General features: G+C 48.7%; 1 protein-coding gene across 4 annotated transcripts; it reads right to left on the bottom strand.

Moving 5' to 3' along the window:
* Window positions 1-1,777: 1,777 nt before the first annotated feature.
* LOC115352122 (inner centromere protein-like) lies at window positions 1,778-19,463 on the bottom strand. Of its 4 annotated transcripts, XM_041129058.1 has the most exons (20): window positions 19,442-19,463; window positions 19,055-19,199; window positions 18,588-18,701; window positions 15,215-15,903; window positions 14,009-14,060; window positions 13,287-13,320; window positions 12,014-12,113; window positions 11,205-11,295; window positions 9,954-10,089; window positions 9,746-9,880; window positions 9,170-9,181; window positions 8,448-8,557; window positions 7,961-8,072; window positions 6,572-6,682; window positions 6,097-6,227; window positions 5,808-5,886; window positions 4,773-4,880; window positions 4,436-4,546; window positions 2,674-2,830; window positions 1,778-2,119 (listed from the first exon to the last, which is right to left on the bottom strand). In XM_041129058.1, exons 2-20 carry the CDS (start codon window positions 19,189-19,191, stop codon window positions 1,914-1,916), a joined length of 2,625 nt encoding a protein of 874 aa, XP_040984992.1. In that variant the 5' UTR covers window positions 19,192-19,199; window positions 19,442-19,463; the 3' UTR covers window positions 1,778-1,913. The 4 variants fall into 4 exon arrangements, 3 of the variants coding, with proteins under 3 accessions (XP_040984992.1, XP_029895680.1, XP_029895679.1); XM_030039820.1 differs by lacking the exon at window positions 19,442-19,463 and having other exon boundaries at window positions 18,584-18,701; window positions 19,055-19,165; XM_030039819.1 differs by lacking the exon at window positions 9,170-9,181 and having other exon boundaries at window positions 19,055-19,461.
* Window positions 19,464-19,632: the final 169 nt, after the last annotated feature.

The following is a 19,632-nucleotide window of genomic DNA, read 5'->3' as shown; positions in this document are numbered from 1 at the left end:
ATGTGTCTTATACCTTGTGAGTTATTCCTTTGGGTAACACCACTGAGAGAGGCTGCAAGACTCAAGGGACACTGAAATACTGGAAGAACCTGAGAGCCCAAAAGACACAGCGATAAACCCAGAGAGATCAGGGGGACCCAAGAGAGATGAGCCAGAAGAGCAAGAGTCACTGAGAGCCCCACAGACATCCAGTGGGACAATGAGGGAGCCCAGGATGAACAGAAAAGCTGGGAGGACCCAGGAGTTGGGAGGCAATCCAGCAGCCAGGACGGAGCTCCTGGTGAGCAGCTTTAAACAGCATTCAGCTGCTGTAGAACTCTGCTCACACACTCTTGAGCTGCTCTGTGCCTCTGCAAAGCTGATCTCAACTACTGTTACTACTCTAAAGACCCATCAAAAGCTCTAACTGCTTGCAAGACTCTTCGACCGAGATACTTGCAAACTCTTCTAAACTACTCAAAGCTCTCCAAGCCTGGCATAAAGCTTCATAAAACCACTCTGACCAGCTTGAAACCTCCTCTGAATGGAGGCAAGCAGCCCTAGAGAGTTCTGAATGGGTCCATGGCCACATTTCTGTATTTGCTCTTGGCAGCCTGCACCTGAAGGTCAGGGGGAAGGAGACCTTACGGCACAAGCCCAGTGCTGGGGACAGCATAAGGCTGCACCAGCTAGGGACAGGGACCCTCCTCCTCATTGCAGCAGGCTCACAGCTCTGCTCATGCAGAGAAAGTGAATAGCCCCAGCCCTGTACCTGCACAAGGGATCCCATTGCAACACATCATCACCTAAGGTGGGACAGAGTCCCTCTGCTGTGTTTGCATTTGTACTAGACAGCACAGCCTGAGAGGGGAGAAGTGAAGAAAGAGGAAGGAAAGGTTATTATGGCAAGTGTGGGACTTGGCTTCAGCTCGGGGACTTTCCCTTTTCATCTAAGCATCTTCCTCATTGCTACTGTCAGCAGGGTTTAGTTAGCTGAATCACTCTCAGAATGCCGCTGGGTGCACCGGCTAGTCCTCGACGGCAGCCGAGGCACAGCATGGATGCACAGCTGTCCCCACGCAGCTCCGCAGGGCCCTGGGACCCTCCACGGCATCTCAGCATGCCGTACCAGTCCCCAGGCAACTGCTGCCCAGGGTGCAGGATGCGCTGCAAGAGCCAGGAGCTGCCTGCTGCCACTAAGCACACCCCAGGGAGCACATGGACAGAGGAGCACTCAGCAGGTCCTAAGGAAATAATTTTACCGCTTACCGTTTCCAAGCCACAACTTCCAAATAAATCTGCCTCCTGACCAAGCAAGACTGTACACTAAAGTCTCCTAGAAAACAGGACCAAGAACTTAGCCTGGGCTTCATTTTTCCATCAGAAAAGAACAGTGACAAGACATTTAGACATTGCTTAAACTGTCCAAGCACATTTTTCTAACTGCAGGAAAAAAGATTCTGGCTCCAAGTAACAAGAGGTCACAAGAATTCTTGAAGGAAAACTCCTTGCAGATAGAAGCGTTGTTAAATAAATAAATATAGTACAGAAAAGGTTATGAAAACATTACCCTCTCAGGTTGAGTAAAAATTTTTATCTTCCCTACAGCAATTTCATAGCTTCCTTGTGTAAGGTTGTGCAAGCAATCTGAGGGAACATGCAACAGTGCAGTATCATATCTTCAAACATCTGCATTTTCACTTGCAGAAACCACAGCCAGCCATCGACCTTAAATCAGCCATCCAGAAGCATCATCCCACCATGGTGGGGGAAAGGAGAGAGACAAACACTGACAGTGTTTATTGCAAAAGGATTTTATTCAATATTATTAATTTTTGTACAAAAAAAAAAAGCTTAAAATTGTAAATACAATGCATGTTAAGAAAACAAACTGATACACCATATTGTCATAAAACACATTTCTTTGCATTTTCTCAGTTTTTGAAGTTGCAAGATGGGCCACAGGTAGATTTGGTCCCAGGCGGGGAATGCCAAACTGCTGAGCTTGTGCGCTTGAAGTATCGAGGTTTGCTCTTGCCAAAAATATCTTCCAGCTTAGGGCTTGGAATTAGCCCAAAGAGTTGGTCAACATTCACTGGGTGATAGTATTGATGTAAAATGGCTTGATTAAGCTGAGACCCTGTGGAAACAACCATATCAGAGAAGCAGACTCATAAATAAGTTTTCAGTGCTCTGTTTAAGGTGCCCTTTCCCTTAGAGCCTGCAGGACAGTTACTATTCTTTCACACCTGAAAAACTATTACTGTACAGTGAGTGTGATTACCAGTTTTCCTGCTCATTGCAAAGCTTTGAACCCCACACTTATCTTCAGGTTGCTAGCAGTGCTTGTTTCAAGTTACTCAGCACACTAGACGTATCCCAAACCCACCACACCTTGGTTTCTCTCAGGAGGACAGGCTGCCTCATCACTAGCGAGCCCCCACCATTCATTTCACACCCTCAGATCCGAACACATGCATGGAGGACTTTTGTTTAACTTCAACACAACAGCACTTGCAGGAAAGCAGCTCCAGTCCCCCTCACCAGTCGGAGCTAGCAGCTGCCAGCACTGCTGAAGTCTCACACGCTCCTGGACTGCACTTTGGAGAAGCTGAGATTGCACCATGTGAATCTGGAAAACTCCAGCTTCCCAGGGAAGGAATTAAAGGAAACCAAACCAAACTGGGCACCTACCATCAGCCCAGGCAGGGACAGGCTTCCGAGGTTCATTCTCATCATCTGTGGAGTCATCACTGTTCAGATCCATCCCATAGTTATTTTCATTTACCTTTGGGGATCTGGATTCCTTTGTGCCCTTCGGGCGCTCTAAGTAGGATGTGGAGATAGATTTCTGAAACCACAGAGACAGCATTGATTAGAGCAGGAAGCAAACCTTCCAGTCTGGCAGGAGAGCTTGCCTTGCCAGGGCAGGCTGACTACCAGACCCATGCAGCCTGACCCATTGCAGGCACCTCAAAGCTCTGGCACCAGCGAGACAAAGAGACTGTTCTAAGGTCCCAGCTTAGATCCCACAGCAGGGTGCTGTTAAGGTATTTAGGCAGTACCCTCACACTGAGCATAAGCCATGAGTGAGTTCCCAATGCCACAAGCTGGGCAAGGAACTTCACTGTAAAGGGAAGGCAGCCAGAAACAAGACCTGACAGCTGACTTCCTAGAGCAGATGCATCATTCACACTCATTTTCATCCCTAGTTCAAAAAACAGGAGCACCAAAAAGGTCACCTACCTGTGTATGGGAAGCCTTTGATCTACATGTTAACTGGAACCTCTATAATATTCCCACCTGACAAGTAACTTGGGTTGAGATTTTCAGTAAAACCCAGAAGTGCTCAAATCCTTTTGGCTTCTTTTTTTACTGGACTTTGCTTTGAAACCACGGCCAGCTGAAAGCCAGGCTGTAGCATGGGACTGTGTACTGCAGCAGGGACTGCAAACCTCAGAGCTGAAACAGCCGCTTGCCTATCCTGCAGCTTCCAAGCTGCCAGGAAGAGCCTGCCAGTACCCAGCCAGGAAAAAGCCAGGGCTCCGTTTCACATTGAAGCTGCAGGTCGGAACAGCACAAGCCAAAGCTCGGAGATACCTCCTGGCTTTGGGGTGAGGAACTGGGATGACTAGCAGACCTGACAGTCATATGTAGTACAGGAGCGCCTAGAGGTGCTGACCAGAGAATAAACCAGGAAGGAAACCCTAATTCTGCAGGACTCTGCCTTAAAGAAATGCAGAAGTATATACACATCTGTACAAATGCACAAACTGTCACTGTGCTCAGTGACTTGATAACTACTTTTCACCCTTTTCCCCTCCTATTTTTTGTAGAAAGGCCTTAGAACATACCATGTATGTCTAAGGACTTGGCTTTTGCACACATGGCTCTACCACTCAAACCCCTTCACAGTTTTCACAGCAGATCTGGTTTTCATTCTCCAGAGCTCTGACATGAGTCGCAACATGAAGAAGTTGAGTGGAAGAAGAGCAGCCAGTCAGCCGCAAGACAAGAGAGTTTACCGGCAGAGGCAGTACTCCAGTCCGACTCTTTGAGCAGCTTTCCACCTCTTCAGTTGCCAGGTTCAAGCAGCTCCAGCTCAAACACGCTTCTGGAGAGCAAACAGCCTGACGGCTGGCCAGGCTGCAGCGACACCGACGCCTCGTGACGTGCTGCCATCCTGTGGCCATTTCCAACATCTTTTCCAAGATAAAACACTTGATTTTCCGGCAGGTTGCCCCTGTGCTGAGCTCTCGGCCAAGCACCCAAGAAGACAGACATCCCCATCCTCTGCACACATGCCTGTTAAACCCCAACAGCCTACACTTGAGGATTTAATTTCCTGCTCCACCACTGATAGATAATAAATCTGCAGGCTGGCTCCAAACCACAGGAGCCGATTAGACACCACCAACTCATTTTATTTGCAAGCTCTGCTGGAACCAGGACTCACCTTTACAGTTTTGCTCAGCCATGTGCCAGAGGCAGCAGTCAATGCTTCTGGTCGCTTGATTTTTTTCTCCTCTCCCAGCTGCTGCTGGGGCTCCTGCAGACCATCTTCCTTCTGTTAAGATGCAAGAATTAAGTCATTCTTCATTCATGTTCACCCAAGCAAAACAACCAGACCATCTCTGGAACTGAGCCATATTTTCTGAGGCCCTTGCAAAGAAATCCTCAGTCCCTCTGTGTCTTCGTCTGCAGAAGAAAAACCAACCCCAAGACTCAAAGATAAAGTGACTCCTGTCTTTGCTCAGATTCAGATCAACAAGGTCTCTACAGTCTATGCTCACCTTTACCGCTTTGAGCCAGGGATTAGAAGCCATGGCAATGGATTCTGGTTGCTTGGCTCTCTTCTCCTGCCCAGGCAGCTGGTGCAGCTCTTTTGGGGTCTCTTCCTCCTAACAAAGAGAAAAAAAATTTCACTGCTTAAGCTCCTTTTCAACCAAACCCACTTTTTCCAGGAGTTTCTTCTCCCATACTACTCAGTAGGGAAGAGCTAATAGGAGGGCAAGAGCTGCAGGCACTTTGAATTATATTCAACTTCTCTCTTATCTGGAGGAGCTTTGCTATGGCTCACTCCAGCCCAGTTGCTGGCAACATATGAAGAATTTAGACCTTAATTAAAATTATATAGCACAAATAGGAGTTTGAATGTCATGGACCTGGTGAGTAAGGGCAGCAAGAGCAAATACAGAAGGAGGAATTTATCCTTAAGAGGAGTAGCATTTGAGGGGTTGATTTTTTACTAATGAAGAAAGCAGAAGAAAGAGTGATGTTAAGGGTAGAAAGAGAGCAGAAAGAAAATGTTACTGTGATATTTTGAGACAACCAGCCTTGACTTTAAGCCATAACATTCTTTGTATAAGTGGAAATGAAGTTACATGAAGCCATGATACCTGAAGTTTATGGGGATCACATCCTCCAAATACACTGAGTGAATGTAGTAGGGAAAAAAAATCTCTTACTAATTTTCATATTCAGTATCAGTGAATACTATTTGGAGGTGTTCTTCAAAGTGCCATTGTATGGCTGCCGTCCATCTTGTGATGGGGCTGAGAAGGCTCACCTGTTAACAAGAAAAGACTCGACCCCAACTTTATCAACAGAGTTGGTTTATTCTTGCACAAACCCCAACTCCTTACAATAACATGTTTGGCTTATCAGTTTCACTATATTTGTTCCTCTAAACATAATAGTGAATGTGAAAACCTTAAACAGCAACACAGCACTTGGAAAACACGTCTGATCTTAAAATAAGTCTGTGTATCCTATGCCTTGCTAGTTTACAACAGAGAAGTTGTTCCAAGACCACTTCAACTCCCCACCTTTATGTTCTTCCCACTGAACAGTGCTGACTCCAGCTGTGGTTGGGGGGCCTTCTCTTTCCCTTGCTGTCTGTGATCCCTGGGGAAAAAAACCTATAATTTAGTTATAGAGGAAAGCATGTCTGCCCACTCTCCCAAGTGTTCTTATAGCCTCTTGCTTCAGCACCCCAAACCTTGGGACAGCCTGACACTCACACCAGTCTCCCAATTTCAGCAATACTATTTATGTTTACTGCTTCACCATGCCTGTTGCCAAGTCCCCTTGTCCAGGACAGAAACAAGCTAATACCTCTCCTTCACTTGTTCCACCTGTTGCTGCCCTACAAGATTTTTCAGTTCCAAGACTTTCCTTCCTTTTTCTTTCACTTCATCCTCTTTCCTTTTCTGCAGTGGTTTTTGCTGCTCAAATTCATCTTCCTCCTGAAGAAGAAAGAAGAAAACCCTTGTAACCCTCCAGCTCAAGTGGGGAAAGATGGGAGGATATGAAGTGAATGCTTTTACACAACCTGTGCTAGTTACACCCCATTCTGACCTTCCATGGCCCGCCTACCAGTTGGGCAGTCTCTCCCTTCTGTCCCCACAGGTACCCTTGGGTTCAAACCCAACATCAACTGTCTAGACAGAAATCTTGCAGCATGGACCCTAAAATCCCTGCAGCAGGAGAGGCAGTAACCTTTCCCTCTCCCACCATTCAGAACAGTGCAAGGGTTCCCTGCTACTCCTTTCCTTTTCCACATGCAGGAGGGACCTAGAGTTGCTCTTACCACACTCGGCACTTTCTGCTTCCTTGCATCAGCTTCCCCATGCTTCTTCAACAGTTTTTTCTTGCTCCACTCCTCTGCCACTTTCTCTTCCCGCACTTGTGAGAGGCGCACCTGAGAAAGCCGCACATCTGCTCCACCGCCCCCGAGGACACACCTCATAGCCTTGTCCAAATGGAAGAGGGGGACTGATTCTGAAGTCTGAAGCCTGTGATATTCCAGGTCCCAATACCCAGCAAGTGGCACATGTGCATTGGATTTAGCACCAACCTCATGCAGCAAGTCCACCACTTACTACAGGCCATGTGAAGAGACACCCATCGCTTGGAGTGACAGGAGAAAGGAGCACAGAGACATTACACAACCCCAGAATAGATGCCTCCATCTTGTAAGTAATTCTCTGCTGAACAAGGGGATCTAGCATCTGGTTTCTGCTTTGCCTGCAGTGCTGCTGTCGACTAACTGAACTGCAGAATGAACTGGGGATGTGAAAGCTGACTGAGCCCCAGAGACACGGATCCCTCACCTGAGCTGTCTGTCCCAGTAAAAGCACTAGCGTGTCTGCAGCAGCAGACTAGTCAGGGCTGGGTGTACTTTTGGCCGCTCAGGTTTTGGGAAAGGCTGAAAGGAACATGATTCCTTTGTTTTCTGTGGCTGACCCCTTCCAAAGGTCACTTTAGTCCACTCCCCAAAATGAGCAACCATCCTTCTCCCAAACGCTGCTAGGGCTCTGGGCCAGTGAGGCACAGCATCCCTCAATCCTGCAGAACCTGCATGGTTGTACAAAAGTAGCAACACTGTCTGCACGCAGCCATCAACAACCCACCCTAGCATGCTCTTCATCTTCTACCTGTCCTCAAAAGAGGGCCAGACAAGGCTTTAAAAAACAAACACAATACAAATACACACACAGCCAAGGCTACTAATCACAAGCATCTCTTGCATGCTTGGTAGCTATTCTTTCCCACCACATCTTTGCAACCCCCTGCAAGCACCATGGCTTCGCTGTCTGTAATATTTTGTGCAAACAGCTCACTCGGAGTACACTGTAAGCTGAGTAAGGCTGTCTCATCTGCAGAGCCTGTTCACAGGACAGTCAAGGGATGCTGCCACATTCCTTAAATGCAGAGCACCATAAACACTGCATGTCAGAACAGGAATGTTTAGAACCACTGCGGAGGTATGGAGAACAAAAGCCTCCTCTTGTTAGACAGAGAATTTCAATGTCTCTGATGCAGACTTACCCACCACCCGATTAGTCACCATCAGCAGCAACCCTGTGCTTGCACATATCATGCCAGCGGCCTGTTGCACCCTCCCCCTCCTGGTCTCACAGCTCACCGAGATAATGTCACTGTACTGAGTAGTCCAAAGCTCGGTCAGACTTCTTACCTTCTCTTCATTCTGTAAAATCTTCTGCTCCATCCGCTTTTTTTTTTCTTCTTCCATTTGTTCCACCCGCTCCCGAGCCTGCAATGCCTTCCTCAGACGCTCTTCCCTCTTCCTGGGCAGTGTGTGTGCAAGAGGGGCTTGTTAGCTTTGTCTGCTCTAGCACAGAGGATGATGGGGGAACTGGGACTTGTCATGGTAATTGGGGAAAACAGTTATTTTGCTTGACTTGCTTTGGCTGAGCTTAGCCTCAGCTCACTTCTGGATTAATTTCAGACATTAGCCAGTGCTTTGCATCAATGCAGTTCTTACTGCCATGAGCCATGAACAGCTGGGCTCAGGGTCCCCAGTCAGCATACCTTGCAAAATGCTCTTCCAAGTGGGAGGCACAAAGCACAGTACAGCAGTGCTGTCTGCCTGGCAGGAAAGGCCTCCAAGGCAATTCTGTGCTGAACCAGGGAAGGAGCAGAAGGTTAGGGACCCAACTCACTGTTTCATTTCTGCCTGCCGTCGTCTCCTTTCCTCCTCCACTTTCTTTTTCCTCTGTTCCTCAGCCTCCTGCTTCTTCCTGAGGCTTTCCAGTCTCTGCCGCTCCTTCTCCTAAAGGGAGATGAGTTCAGACTGTACCAATTGCTGGGGCCTGTTTCTACCCTCAGGGTGCTTGTGCACAGGCAGCTAGAGGCTAGGCAGCCTGCTAAACAAAGAAGTCACTGTCAGAGTCATATTCACCCACACACTGGGATGGGAAGTGAATAGCAGGGAAGAAACAATGCAGGTTTGGCAATAGTGCTTATTCAACTAATAAGAGCAGAAAAGTCACAGGTATAAGAGGGAAACACCTCAGTCCTTCAGCTGTAGAGAATAGGTTGAGGCAAAGAACAGCACACTCCTGCTGTAGGTGACCACCTGTAGCAAATGCTTCTTGCCTGGGACAGCGTTACCTACACCAGCAGCTGGGAGAATGGGGGAGAAGGAACACAGTGCAAGTAGTCTTGCTTAGAGGCCAGAAGGTTTCCTAGCAGTTCCCAGCCCCAGCAGAACACCCCAGCAAAGAGATCCTGACACCTCACCACTGGTGTGGCCAGTTTACTTATTTGGACAGAGAGCTGCATGGATGCCAGTGTGAGGGGAAAGAGCTATCAGTGCCCATGTGGCAAGCAGCACAGCTGTTACAATCGTCCAGCCCCCACAGTTAAGGGTGTCATTACTTACAACAAAGTCTCCCTGTAGAGAAGAGACATGAAAAAATGAATAAGGATTTGGAATTAACACTAGAACCCCCCTTCATAGCACACCCCCCCCGTTCTTAGCTGCACCTCCTTACCAGCCTGTGGTAGAGAATCCATTGCCTGACCCCACACTGCCTGTCTTTCAGCCCCACAGCAGTCAATTACGCAAGACAAGGGCAGATTCCCACTGCAAAGATAAAAGCTTCCCACTTTCTTACAATTCAACAGTCCCAGAATATAAAATGTTTCTGCTCACTACAGATAGAGCAGCTGAGATATTTCTGCATATGAGGAAGGTTTGAGAATTGGTGCTAAAGTGCCCTGGCCAATAACAGTGTGTGGACAGGTGATGCAAGGTGACACCAACCAGTGCCCCTTCCCTGGGCAGGCTGAAGTAGAATTGTGAGGCCAGTTTGTTATGAGGACCTGCACTGATCCACGGTAGCAGACAGAACTAGGAATATGTTTATGCTTTTCTAAGTAAACAGTCCCTCCTGCCACTCCCCCAAACTTGATCCCCTCCTCCAGCCCCATGAGGGAAGGTAGGACTCTGATGCACCTTAAGATTGGGTCGGGTAGGAGTATTGCGTTTGATGAAGTTCTTTATGACACCCCCACGTCCTGTGCGCCCCGGGCTCGTGAGCAGATGGTTTTGCTGCACAGCCTGCAGGAAGTTTTTCAACGGTCTAACAACCTAAGAGGAGAAGATGTAGGGAAGTCAGTACCTGCCAGGGAAAGGGAGGCAAAGGGCCATGCCACCCACTCACCTTACTAGCTGGAGAGGAAGAAGGTGCAGCCTGGTTTGCTGAATTCTTGTGCTTGTCATTCCAAGGGGAAAGGGTATGACCCCCTGGCTGCTGCCCATTCCATATAGCTCCCATTGCTTGTTTATAGCTTCTTGTCCTGATGGCATTAGCAAGAGGAACATTAGGTGACCATCACGCTCCCCAATCTTGCCAGAAGCATGTACTTGCTGTTACACACTTCCCTCTGCCTGCTCACTGCTACCAGAGGACATGGGCCTCCTATGAACTCAGTCAGCCCTCTGGCAGGCGCACCATCCAGTCCTGAATGAGGACAGGAAAGGCACACAACAACTTGGTAGGGGAATACCCAGGTTCCAGAGCAGTGATGTACAACATAACACTCCCTCTCATTCTCCACTTTGAGTCCCACCAAGCAAGAAGTCTTTGTTCTATCTGGTATTAACAGCACAAGATAGACATAACCCCTGCATGTCTGCAACTAGCCAGCCCAGCTCACCTCACTGGCAGGGTTTCACGCACTTTATAAATACTTTGGATGCTCGCAGATTTACCTGTGTCAGAAAAGACTGCACTTGCCTCCCCTAATTCCAGGGAAGAACAGGGGGAACTGCTTCACTGCACAATCAGTCCAATCCAGTAGCAGCCCTGAGGAAGGCTGCAGATCCTGACCCATCACACGGTGCTAAGCATCCACATGAGAACAGAGGTTATGGTTATTCCCCTTCCCATCCGCTACTCACAGCAAATTCACCCCAGAAAAATCAGGACAGGAGACTAAGGGCCAAGGCTAAAAGCAGCTGAAATCTCACGTGAAACACCAGTAATAGAAGCAGTGAGGAAACAAGTCAGGTATTCCAGACACTTGCACAAGATAAAAATAAAGAGGTCTGTCACCAACTCACGTTGCCTTCTGAAACTACTCCCAGACCACCCCCTTATGAGCCACTCAGACTCACATCTAAGCTGTGAGTTATCTGTACTATCTTAGTCACCTTTCCTGGTTTGTACATGAAGTCATGTGTCTGCTTCCCAAGCCAGACCTGGGTCCCAGACCCAAACACGGCTCAAGAAGTCACAAGGAACTCCCAGGAGACAGGCTTTGGCCAAAGAACATTTCAAAACTACATCGGAAGTGGGGGGAAAGGTAGGGAAACAAACACCCAAAGCTTTTTAAAACAGATTACTTAAAAGACCAGGCCTGAGTCCTTCCAGACCACCGGCTCATTCCTCCTCCTTTGAAATGTCTCATACCAGATGCATGAGGGATCCTCCTGGGACTTGGCACAATGGCGTTGTTCCTGGTTCTCATTCTGGGGTTCACTGTTTGGATTTACACAGCTTCCTGTGAAGAAACCTGTAATTAGGACCATGTGCAAGGCATCCTGCAGGGCTCTGGTTCTTGTCTCCAGCTCTCGTGTGCTCAGAGCCCCATGGCATGTAACCAAAGTGAGGAACCAGAAGCCTGGATGGCTACCTGGAACATCATTGTTGTAGATGTACACTGTGAAGCATGCTATAGTATGCATCCTGTACAGACCCTTCTGAACAGGCACAACCTGTTTCACCAAAAGGCCTCCAGCTATTTTTCCCTCTACTCCAGCTACAGCCGCTTATCAGATCCTGCAGTTCCCATAGGGGATAAACAAAAAGCCTGAATCAATCCCTCTCCTTGCTTTGAGGCACAGTAAATAAATGGGACCTGTAAATCCTCACAAAATATAAACCCAGAGGAAAGGGATGTCAAGGTGCTTTAACAGAACATTACACTAGGTGGAGGATACCAGGTCTAAGAGCAATCTCCTTTCAAAGGGTCCCCACTTACTCATTATGCAGACTGAAGTTGGACAGGACAGCATTTGTTACAAGATGTCCTTGCTTATCTAATTGCATGTCTCACCTCTTCAGGAGATCAAAAGCTTATATGAAAAATTACCTTGACTGGTCAGAGGTGGTTTTGTTTCAACACAAGTCCCAGATTTTCCACAAACCCTCATGCTGACTTCCTGGTCTGTGTGTCTTTAGGGCTTCGTGCAAGAAAAGCAAGACCAACTCGAAGTTACCTTCATTGTTCCCTGTCTGCTGCTCAGGAGGGGATAAGTGCTGTGCCGGAGGGCTGGCAGCTTGTATATTTTTGCTTGAAATGAGGATGTCTTCAGGAGTCTGCAGGAAAAGGAAACAAGCATTCTCTTAGCACAGTTGCTCCAAAGAACAAGGCTACCATGGGCCTGCTGCCCTGAAAAAGCCAGTCACTTCCAACTGCAATCCAACTGCTAGGTTAGGGTCTGCTTCTCTATCAACTAAAGCTGTGCTGCAAAGACACCGACTGGCTCATTTCAGTAACAAGGGGTCTCCTCATGAAACACCAGCCTCTGCAGGAAGGACAGTTGCCCAGCACTTCTCAACCAGAGCAGGAGCTTTACTGAACCTAGACTCCAAAGTCAAAGTGCCTTGAGAATGACAGGCATCTTCTACACACCTTGGAGAAACCAATTTTCAAACTACAGATACTCCAGTCCTGAAAGACAAGTCCCTGTAAAGTGTTTCAGGTTACAAGGTCATTAGGCACTTTAAGTACCGTTATGGTATATTCACAGGAGGACAAGCAAAAAAGTTGCTGCAGCACAGCATCCTAGCTGCCTGCATACAGGCCGTGCTTTCCCCCACCTGCTAAGCTACCACCACCACGACCCAGAGCAGAGCCACCTGCCCATTCCCGCTGCTGCTGCTGCTTCCCAACAACACCAGGAAGCTGTTCCGAAGCAGAGCCCACCCCTCTCTCTGCTGGACTAGTTTTCACCTCAGCTCATTCACAGCACAACCACACAAGATGTTTTTGCCAGCTCAAAGGAGGGGGTGGGTTTCTTTGTCCTGCTAGCACTGCAGGCTTACACTAGCTTGTCGCATACGTAGGCTCAGTGGCCAAGGAAAGCACATTAATGTGAACTGCCCTCCTGATTTTTGTAGCTCAAACCAGCCATGCAACAGAGACAGGCTAAGAATACACACAGTCAATTATCATGCCCAGCTGCCAGGCAAAAGCTTGCTGACTCCTGGGAACCTGGCCAAGCACCTCCAAAAACTCCATCTTGAAGAGGCCTTATCAAGGCACAAAATGTCTCTGGAGCCAGAGAGCCAACCAGCTTAACTAGCTGCCTAAGCATTAGAAGGGCAGCACTGTCCAACTCAGCAGCGCCTTCGCTGAGGTGGAAGGGATGTGACAGAATGATCCTTGGCCACATTCCCTGCTTCCAGTGGCAACATTCAGCAAAAGGTATCAATTCAGGCAAGATGATGTCTGGACAGATAGTTTGTAGGTTGTTCTTTAGAACCTACCTTTTCACTTGGGGGATTCAGTTCCAGTCCAGGTCTGTTAAAGAAAAGCTATTTTAATTATTTCCACTCCCTGAAGGGTGAGTTACAGGTGATAAAAGTACGATGGAGCCAGCATATGGGACCCCAAGGGAAGTGCAGATAAATCTAAGCACATCCAGAGGCACAAGCCTGTTTTAGCCAGGACACACAGAGGTGGAGCTGTAAATTCTTCTGATAGACCATTCCATTGCATTACTGAACAACACACTGACAAACTTTGTCCCCTTCTGCAGAACTTCCATGCAGCAGGTAAAAAGGAAGCTCTGTGAGCCTTAGGCTGAGTCTTACCTGTCCACCTTTTAGGTCAGACCACAGCTGACTGACCTCCAGCACCACCAGGCATTTGGAAGCTGGTTACAGCCAGGAGTCCCAGGACATAATTGACATGATGCCACCCAACACCAGGCAGAGCAATGACTGGCAGCCTCTCAAGCCTTATGGCATAGGCTGGACACCCCCCAATGCAGTGCTTAACCTCACTGTACCCTGAACATACTTCTGAAAAGAAAGGGCTGTGCCTGGACAGCATAAACTTTGAAGGATCAACCAGCCCCAGGTGACATCATCACCTAAACAGTCTGTTACAAAACCAGTCCTATATCTCTAAGACAAAAGTGACCCATATAGCTTCCTTGCAGGGTTTTCTGTGGTTTCCTCCCGCCTGCTTTATATGGTAGCCTCACCTCATGCTGCTGGTCACATCTTCTTCCACAAAAACCTCCAAAGAGCTTTGACCTGGAGGAGAAAAAAACATAAGCTAGCTTGGGGATTTCATTCTCAGGCTTCCCAACAGCAGCAATGTGTGTGTGTGGTAGAGCTCAGGTCTCTGTGCAGGCTTTCCTCCCAGGGAACACGCCGACTGCTCATCTCAGCTTTCCACACCAGCACTACCACCTCCCTCAAGTGTCACTGACAAACTGGTGTAGGCTGGGAAGGCAGAGAACTGAAGCAGCAGCTCCTCTGCCTGCAGACTGCTCCAGCTGCACAAACATGCTCTTGCCTGTGTCAGAGATAGCATTTCCCAGTCAATTGACTTCAGCTCCTGCCTCCCTACATGGTTTTATGCAGAGATTTGCTGGATTTAGGCTGATTTCATTCCCCCCATAACACCACTTAGCTGAAAGTGTTATAACAAATGCCTAGCTACAGCGTGACTCAAAGCTGACAAAACTAAATACCAAAGGCCTCGGTGCTTTATTAGAAGCCAATCTGACTTCAGAAGCAATGATTTTTAGAAAGTCCAAATAGCAAAACCTTCCCAGGAGTAGTGAGAACAGAGGATATGAAGAGTTTAGTGCTACCAGGAATAGCCTGGATTTCTGAATCTTGTTTCCTCCAATGACTGTGCTATTTGATTCTCAGTCCATCCACTCTATCTTCACCCAAAAAGCATTTAAGTTCCTCTGCCAGTTTCGGCCAAATTTCAGGGGGTGGAGACATTCAGTTCCTATAGATTTTTTGGAGAGTTGGCAGAAGACACAAAACTTAAAGCCCCTCCCCAGGGAATGCGACAGCCTCTTCTGATCGGCCAAACCGCACGCATGGCTAGAACCAGCCAGACTGCATTTTCCTTTTCACTCTGTTTTTTTTTTTTAGCCCATCCACAACCTATGTAACCCAACCTCCAATCCCCGTGCCTATGCCCCAGCAGACACTTCCTTCACCTGCTGCAGCAAAACGTGGCCTGAGACTTGGTCCGACAGCAGATGAGGACCCGAAGATTGGTCCCCAAATGGGTGGAAGTGACAAGGCCCATCGACAAGGAGACTAAGAGGAGTCAGAGGCAGAGTTAATACAGATGAGCAGCTCCAGAGCTGCTTACTCCCCACACCAAAGCCAAGATACTCATTTAGCCAAATGAATGCACTCGACAACTGAAAGAAACTTACAGCTCACTCTGCTGGAGGCAGAGGATGATTCTCGCGCTGCTGCCTTCTTCGAAATGGCCCTGCTGATAGACCTCCGGATCATGCTCTCTCTTTTGCTGGCCAGTGAATATTTTTCTGCCAAGGAGGCCCTATGGCTCTTGTGGGGGCCACCCACAAAGCTTCGGCATCCAGAGCAACGGCGCGTTTTGGATCTCACTGTAGTCATTTTGCTGTCAGAGTCCTGGAAAAGCACCTTTTCGAGGCCTTGAGGAGACTGATCTCCTTGGAGCATGGCAGGATCTCCACCTCTAGCAGCCTTGGGAGTGGATGTACTTGCTCTTCTCTTGGGGGCCTCCTCCCCCTCCCTTGCTGTCTGGCCAGCAGGGATCGCAGGAACAGAAGACACATAATGCAGCTCAGTGGCTGCACCCCCCTTGGGCAGCTGCTCCCCTGTAACAGCCTTACAGGCTGCATCACTGCTATCGGCACCCTGAGGGCAGTCCTGACAATCCGTCTTCACCACAGGACCTTGTGCTTCTGCCAGCCATTTCCCAGTCAGTGCTGGGAGCTTGGTTTCAACACTGGCCTGAGACCTCACCGCACAGTCGGGCATAGACACCTCTTCACCCTGACAGCCAGGGTTCCGGGGCTGCTCTTTGCTGTAGCGCCTTTGGGAACTTGGCTTGATGCTGCTTCTCCTTCTGGACAACCTTAAATAAAAGCAATTTTAAATGAAGTGATGAGGAAGTCTCCCACTCCCAAATGATTTTTAGAGGGAAAAAAAAAGCAGACAACAAATTTTGAAGTGAACCTGCAGGCTTCTTCCCTCCACCAGTCCCCCTTGCAACCCAACTCTTATCACTGGTGAAATGCAGGGGCTGAACCTTGCAAGCTCACAGATGCGCTCTGGCAGATTTAGCTGGAACAATTTAGAAATTACTGCTTACTGCTCTCTGCTGCTGCAGGATGTTTTTTTGCTGGATGTTATCACTCTCTACCATAGGCAGGAATGCAGGACACATACCCCTCACTGCAACCCTCCCAGCTATCAGCCTGGCATACTGGGTTGACTCACAAATAAAGGTTGTATTGTATGGACACAAACTGCAGCAGCTGAGGTACCACGACACTCGTTGCTGTTTGCAGACAGTAACCCACAGCCCCAGGCAGAGCTGACACCAGGGGACAGTAAAGTCATACTGGTACAACCAACTCCAGTCTGTTTGCCTTGAGCAAAGTACAGACATCCACACAGGGAGGGATTTTGGATCGAAGATATTACAGTCTCCCATGATCAACTCCGTGTGGAAGTCTGCCCTGTAGAGATGTACAAGATCCCAGCTAGAAACAGAAGGCTCTGCTGCTCTCTGGCAGGCTACTCAGAAAAAACACATCCTGAGCACTGGGGAGGCAGGGACCCAAGCACTGAAAAACATCCACAGCTCTAAACACAGAGTTTGTGAACAGGCTGGGAAACACAGCAATGCCACCACACACATGGTACCTGACAGCATAATCCTGAGGAAGGCAACAAAAAAATACCTGTACAGTTAAGACTCACAAATTCTTTGAATTACTGTTATTTAAGAGAAAGATTATCCAGTACAGTAACTGTGTCTAGCTCTATTGCTTCAGTTAAACCTGACCCACTATGCAGAGGCTTGGGGAACTTTGGCAGTGAAATCCTCTTTTCTGCATTAGGTAACCTGGCATGAGAGGATGGAGCCACACACTTGATCAGCAAGTTGAGGTGGACAAATCCAAAACCAAAGGACAACTTTGGTTGTCCAAAGAAAGGCAGCTTCTGATGCCAAAGTGACCCAGAGGTAGCCAGGTAAAGGGTGGAGATTAGAGACAAAGATGAAATGGAAAGCTAACATGGAAGTGCACAACAGCTAAAGGCAGCTAAGAAAACCCACCGCGGTGTAAGAACAAGGTTTTACAGCCCCTGGTGCATGACCACCAGCAAGCAGTGACTTGTCCTACTGTCAGTATTCCAAGTTGATATCCTATGCCCTCCTTCCAGCCTCGTTCTCTTAATTTCTCATTCTGATGTCTAGCAAGAAAGGGGACTTTTTGCTAGAATTAGCAAAAAAGACTACTATTTGGGAAATGTGTAACTAACAATACACTAAGAAATGGGTTTTAAAATACACACAGAGAAAAACAGAGCAAGGAAAACAACAATGACCTGACCCTGCAGAATGGAGCACAACGTGCTGAACTGCAGCATGAACTTCCTGTTGACAAATGACCGCCTGCCCACGCATTTTGTCACATCAGCAGATCTTTCTCAAAACTAGGTTTAAATGAGGAAAAATACATGCAAGACCTGTCTTCAGGGGAGCAATCCAGCTGCTACCTGAAAACTAACAGCATATCTTAAGAGCTCTCCCATTTAGATCTGCAACATTTTCTTCTCCTGCCCTCCTTCACCACACACATGCATGAACTTCCCACGCTTCCTTACTATTCTTGCTGTTCTCTCCATCCTCCATGTCTGGTTTCTGACAGTCTTTTAGTTCTACCTCTTCCTGTCCAACTTCTGTGGGTTTTTCACCATGGTTATCAAAATTTAAGTGCCTCAACGCATAAACAGTTTACTACTGCGTGCCCAGTGACGAGGTTTGGGTCACACTACAGCAACTGTCAGTGTGAGCTCACAGCATATGCTTCTCTGAAGGGAAGGTTACCTTAACCACCTTGCCGCTGAGCACCAGCTGAGAGCAGATACACAGTCAGCTACCATGAAGCAGTGACATCAAGGAAGTTAATTAGCATCACAGCCATCCCTGACTACACATGCAATTAAATCATGCCCTACACCATCCTGCCTCGGCATCTGTTTGCAGGCAACTGTTGTCTATATAGGACTGGTTTTAAAAACCTCAAGTACAGTCAGTTCTAAGCAAATCACTTGGAATTTCCACTTCAGTTTCACTGCTAATCCCTTTGAGCCTTTCTGCCTGCCAGTTGAAACAACAACCGTGGATGTGCCATTTCTGCACGTCACTGGTAGCAAGTTCCATTCTCAGGTTCTCTCAGGCACCAGCACAAAGGTTTAGGGAGTGAACACCGGTAGCAACCTCAGGCCAAAAATCATGCTGAAACAAAACCAAATCCAAGCAGACAAGAAAATAGAATATTTATTATTCTTTGTTTCTAACCAGAAAAAAGAAAAAACAAAAATTAAAGTGAAGGAAGCCAGCCAACTCTATCCCAAACTTTCACAAGGATCAGAACATTGATTGACCTTGACGTGCCCTTTTAAATGTATTTGCTAACTCAGGGAATAAAGCATCTATTTTATGTTCCTGTGTATGTGGAAACAGTTACTATTTTGTTTCATTCTTAAACACTGTGTGGCAGAGCCAGAACAAACCGGCTCACCTACCTCCTCCTGTTTGGCTCCTTATGCTCATCTTTCAGGCAGGAGGACTGCCTTTTCTTGGGGCGCCTCCTCTGTGAAGGTGTTTTGGGCATTAATTCAGGTTCAGCCCCAAAGTTGCTGTTGAGCACACAAATGCAGAAGGCAGAGATTGCTTCCCCCCCCACTGCCTAAAACAATACTACCCACAAAACAAGGGCTGCTCATTGAAAAGAATGAGTGCTGGGTGAGAAACAAGGGAGTGAAGCATGCCAGCCACCTGGCACCAAGGCCCAAACAGAGCTGCCAAAGCCACAGCTACGTCAAATCACAGCCGCACAGCTGCGAAACCCAAGTCCCACCGGGCCTGGCACCGTGGCTGGCCCCCAAGCAGCTGGGAGCCCACCCGGCCTTAGGCTCACAGGGGCTGGAGGCATTTTGACACCAGCCAGCTCCCTGGGGGATGGAGAGGTCCCCCTGAGGGCAGTCCCTACCTATCCAGCATCCTCATGCCCTGCTCCTCCACCTCCCGCAGCCAGGCCAAGTGCTTGTGCTCGGCATCATGGAGGAACCGTGAGAGCCTCTGCCCGCACACCTCCAGCAGCTGTATAGGACCGCCAGCCTCTGCCATGGCCCTGCCTGAAACACAAAGGGAGCGGCGAAGGCTAGCAGGCACCCGGGGAGGCCCCGCCAGGAGGGGAGGCACCGGGCCCGCCTCCGGCCTCAGAGCGGGGTGCGAGGGCGGGCCAGGCCTCAGCGCTGCACCCTGGGCAGGCGCAAGGCCAGAGCTGAGGCGCGGAAGGACCCCCAGGCCTCTCCACCCGCCTCCCCTAGGGCAGAGCGGGCCCCGGCCCCGCACCGGTACCGGCACCGGCACCGACCGAGCGCCCGCCGCACCCCCGCGAACACGGCTTCCCTCTCCCGCCCCACCATCATCCCAGCCTCTACCAATCACGGCGCGCGCGCCCCGAGGCGGGGCCTCTTATTAGCCACTACCCACGCCCATCACTCCCCCGCCGTTAAAGCCCTGCAGCCTATTTGCCTGCCCCCCTTCAAGCCCCGCCTTCCAAGC

This window comes from Aquila chrysaetos, chromosome 16, assembly GCF_900496995.4.
Source record: "Aquila chrysaetos chrysaetos chromosome 16, bAquChr1.4, whole genome shotgun sequence".
Classification (NCBI taxonomy): Eukaryota; Metazoa; Chordata; class Aves; order Accipitriformes; family Accipitridae; genus Aquila; species Aquila chrysaetos.
This window is presented reverse-complemented; position numbering and strand designations above follow the sequence as displayed.

Excerpts from the sequence above, each read along its gene's own strand:
- LOC115352122 (XM_041129058.1), bottom strand. The coding sequence starts at position 19,191 with ATGGCAGAGGCTGGCGGTCCTATACAGCTGCTGGAGGTGTGCGGGCAG. Across the intron at positions 15,904-18,587 it reads AAGGAGCCAAACAGGAGGAG|GTTGTCCAGAAGGAGAAGCA; the intron begins GTAGGTGAGCCG and ends CTTTTATTTAAG. Across the intron at positions 8,073-8,447 it reads CGGCAGGCAGAAATGAAACA|GAAGAGGGAAGAGCGTCTGA; the intron begins GTGAGTTGGGTC and ends CACACTGCCCAG.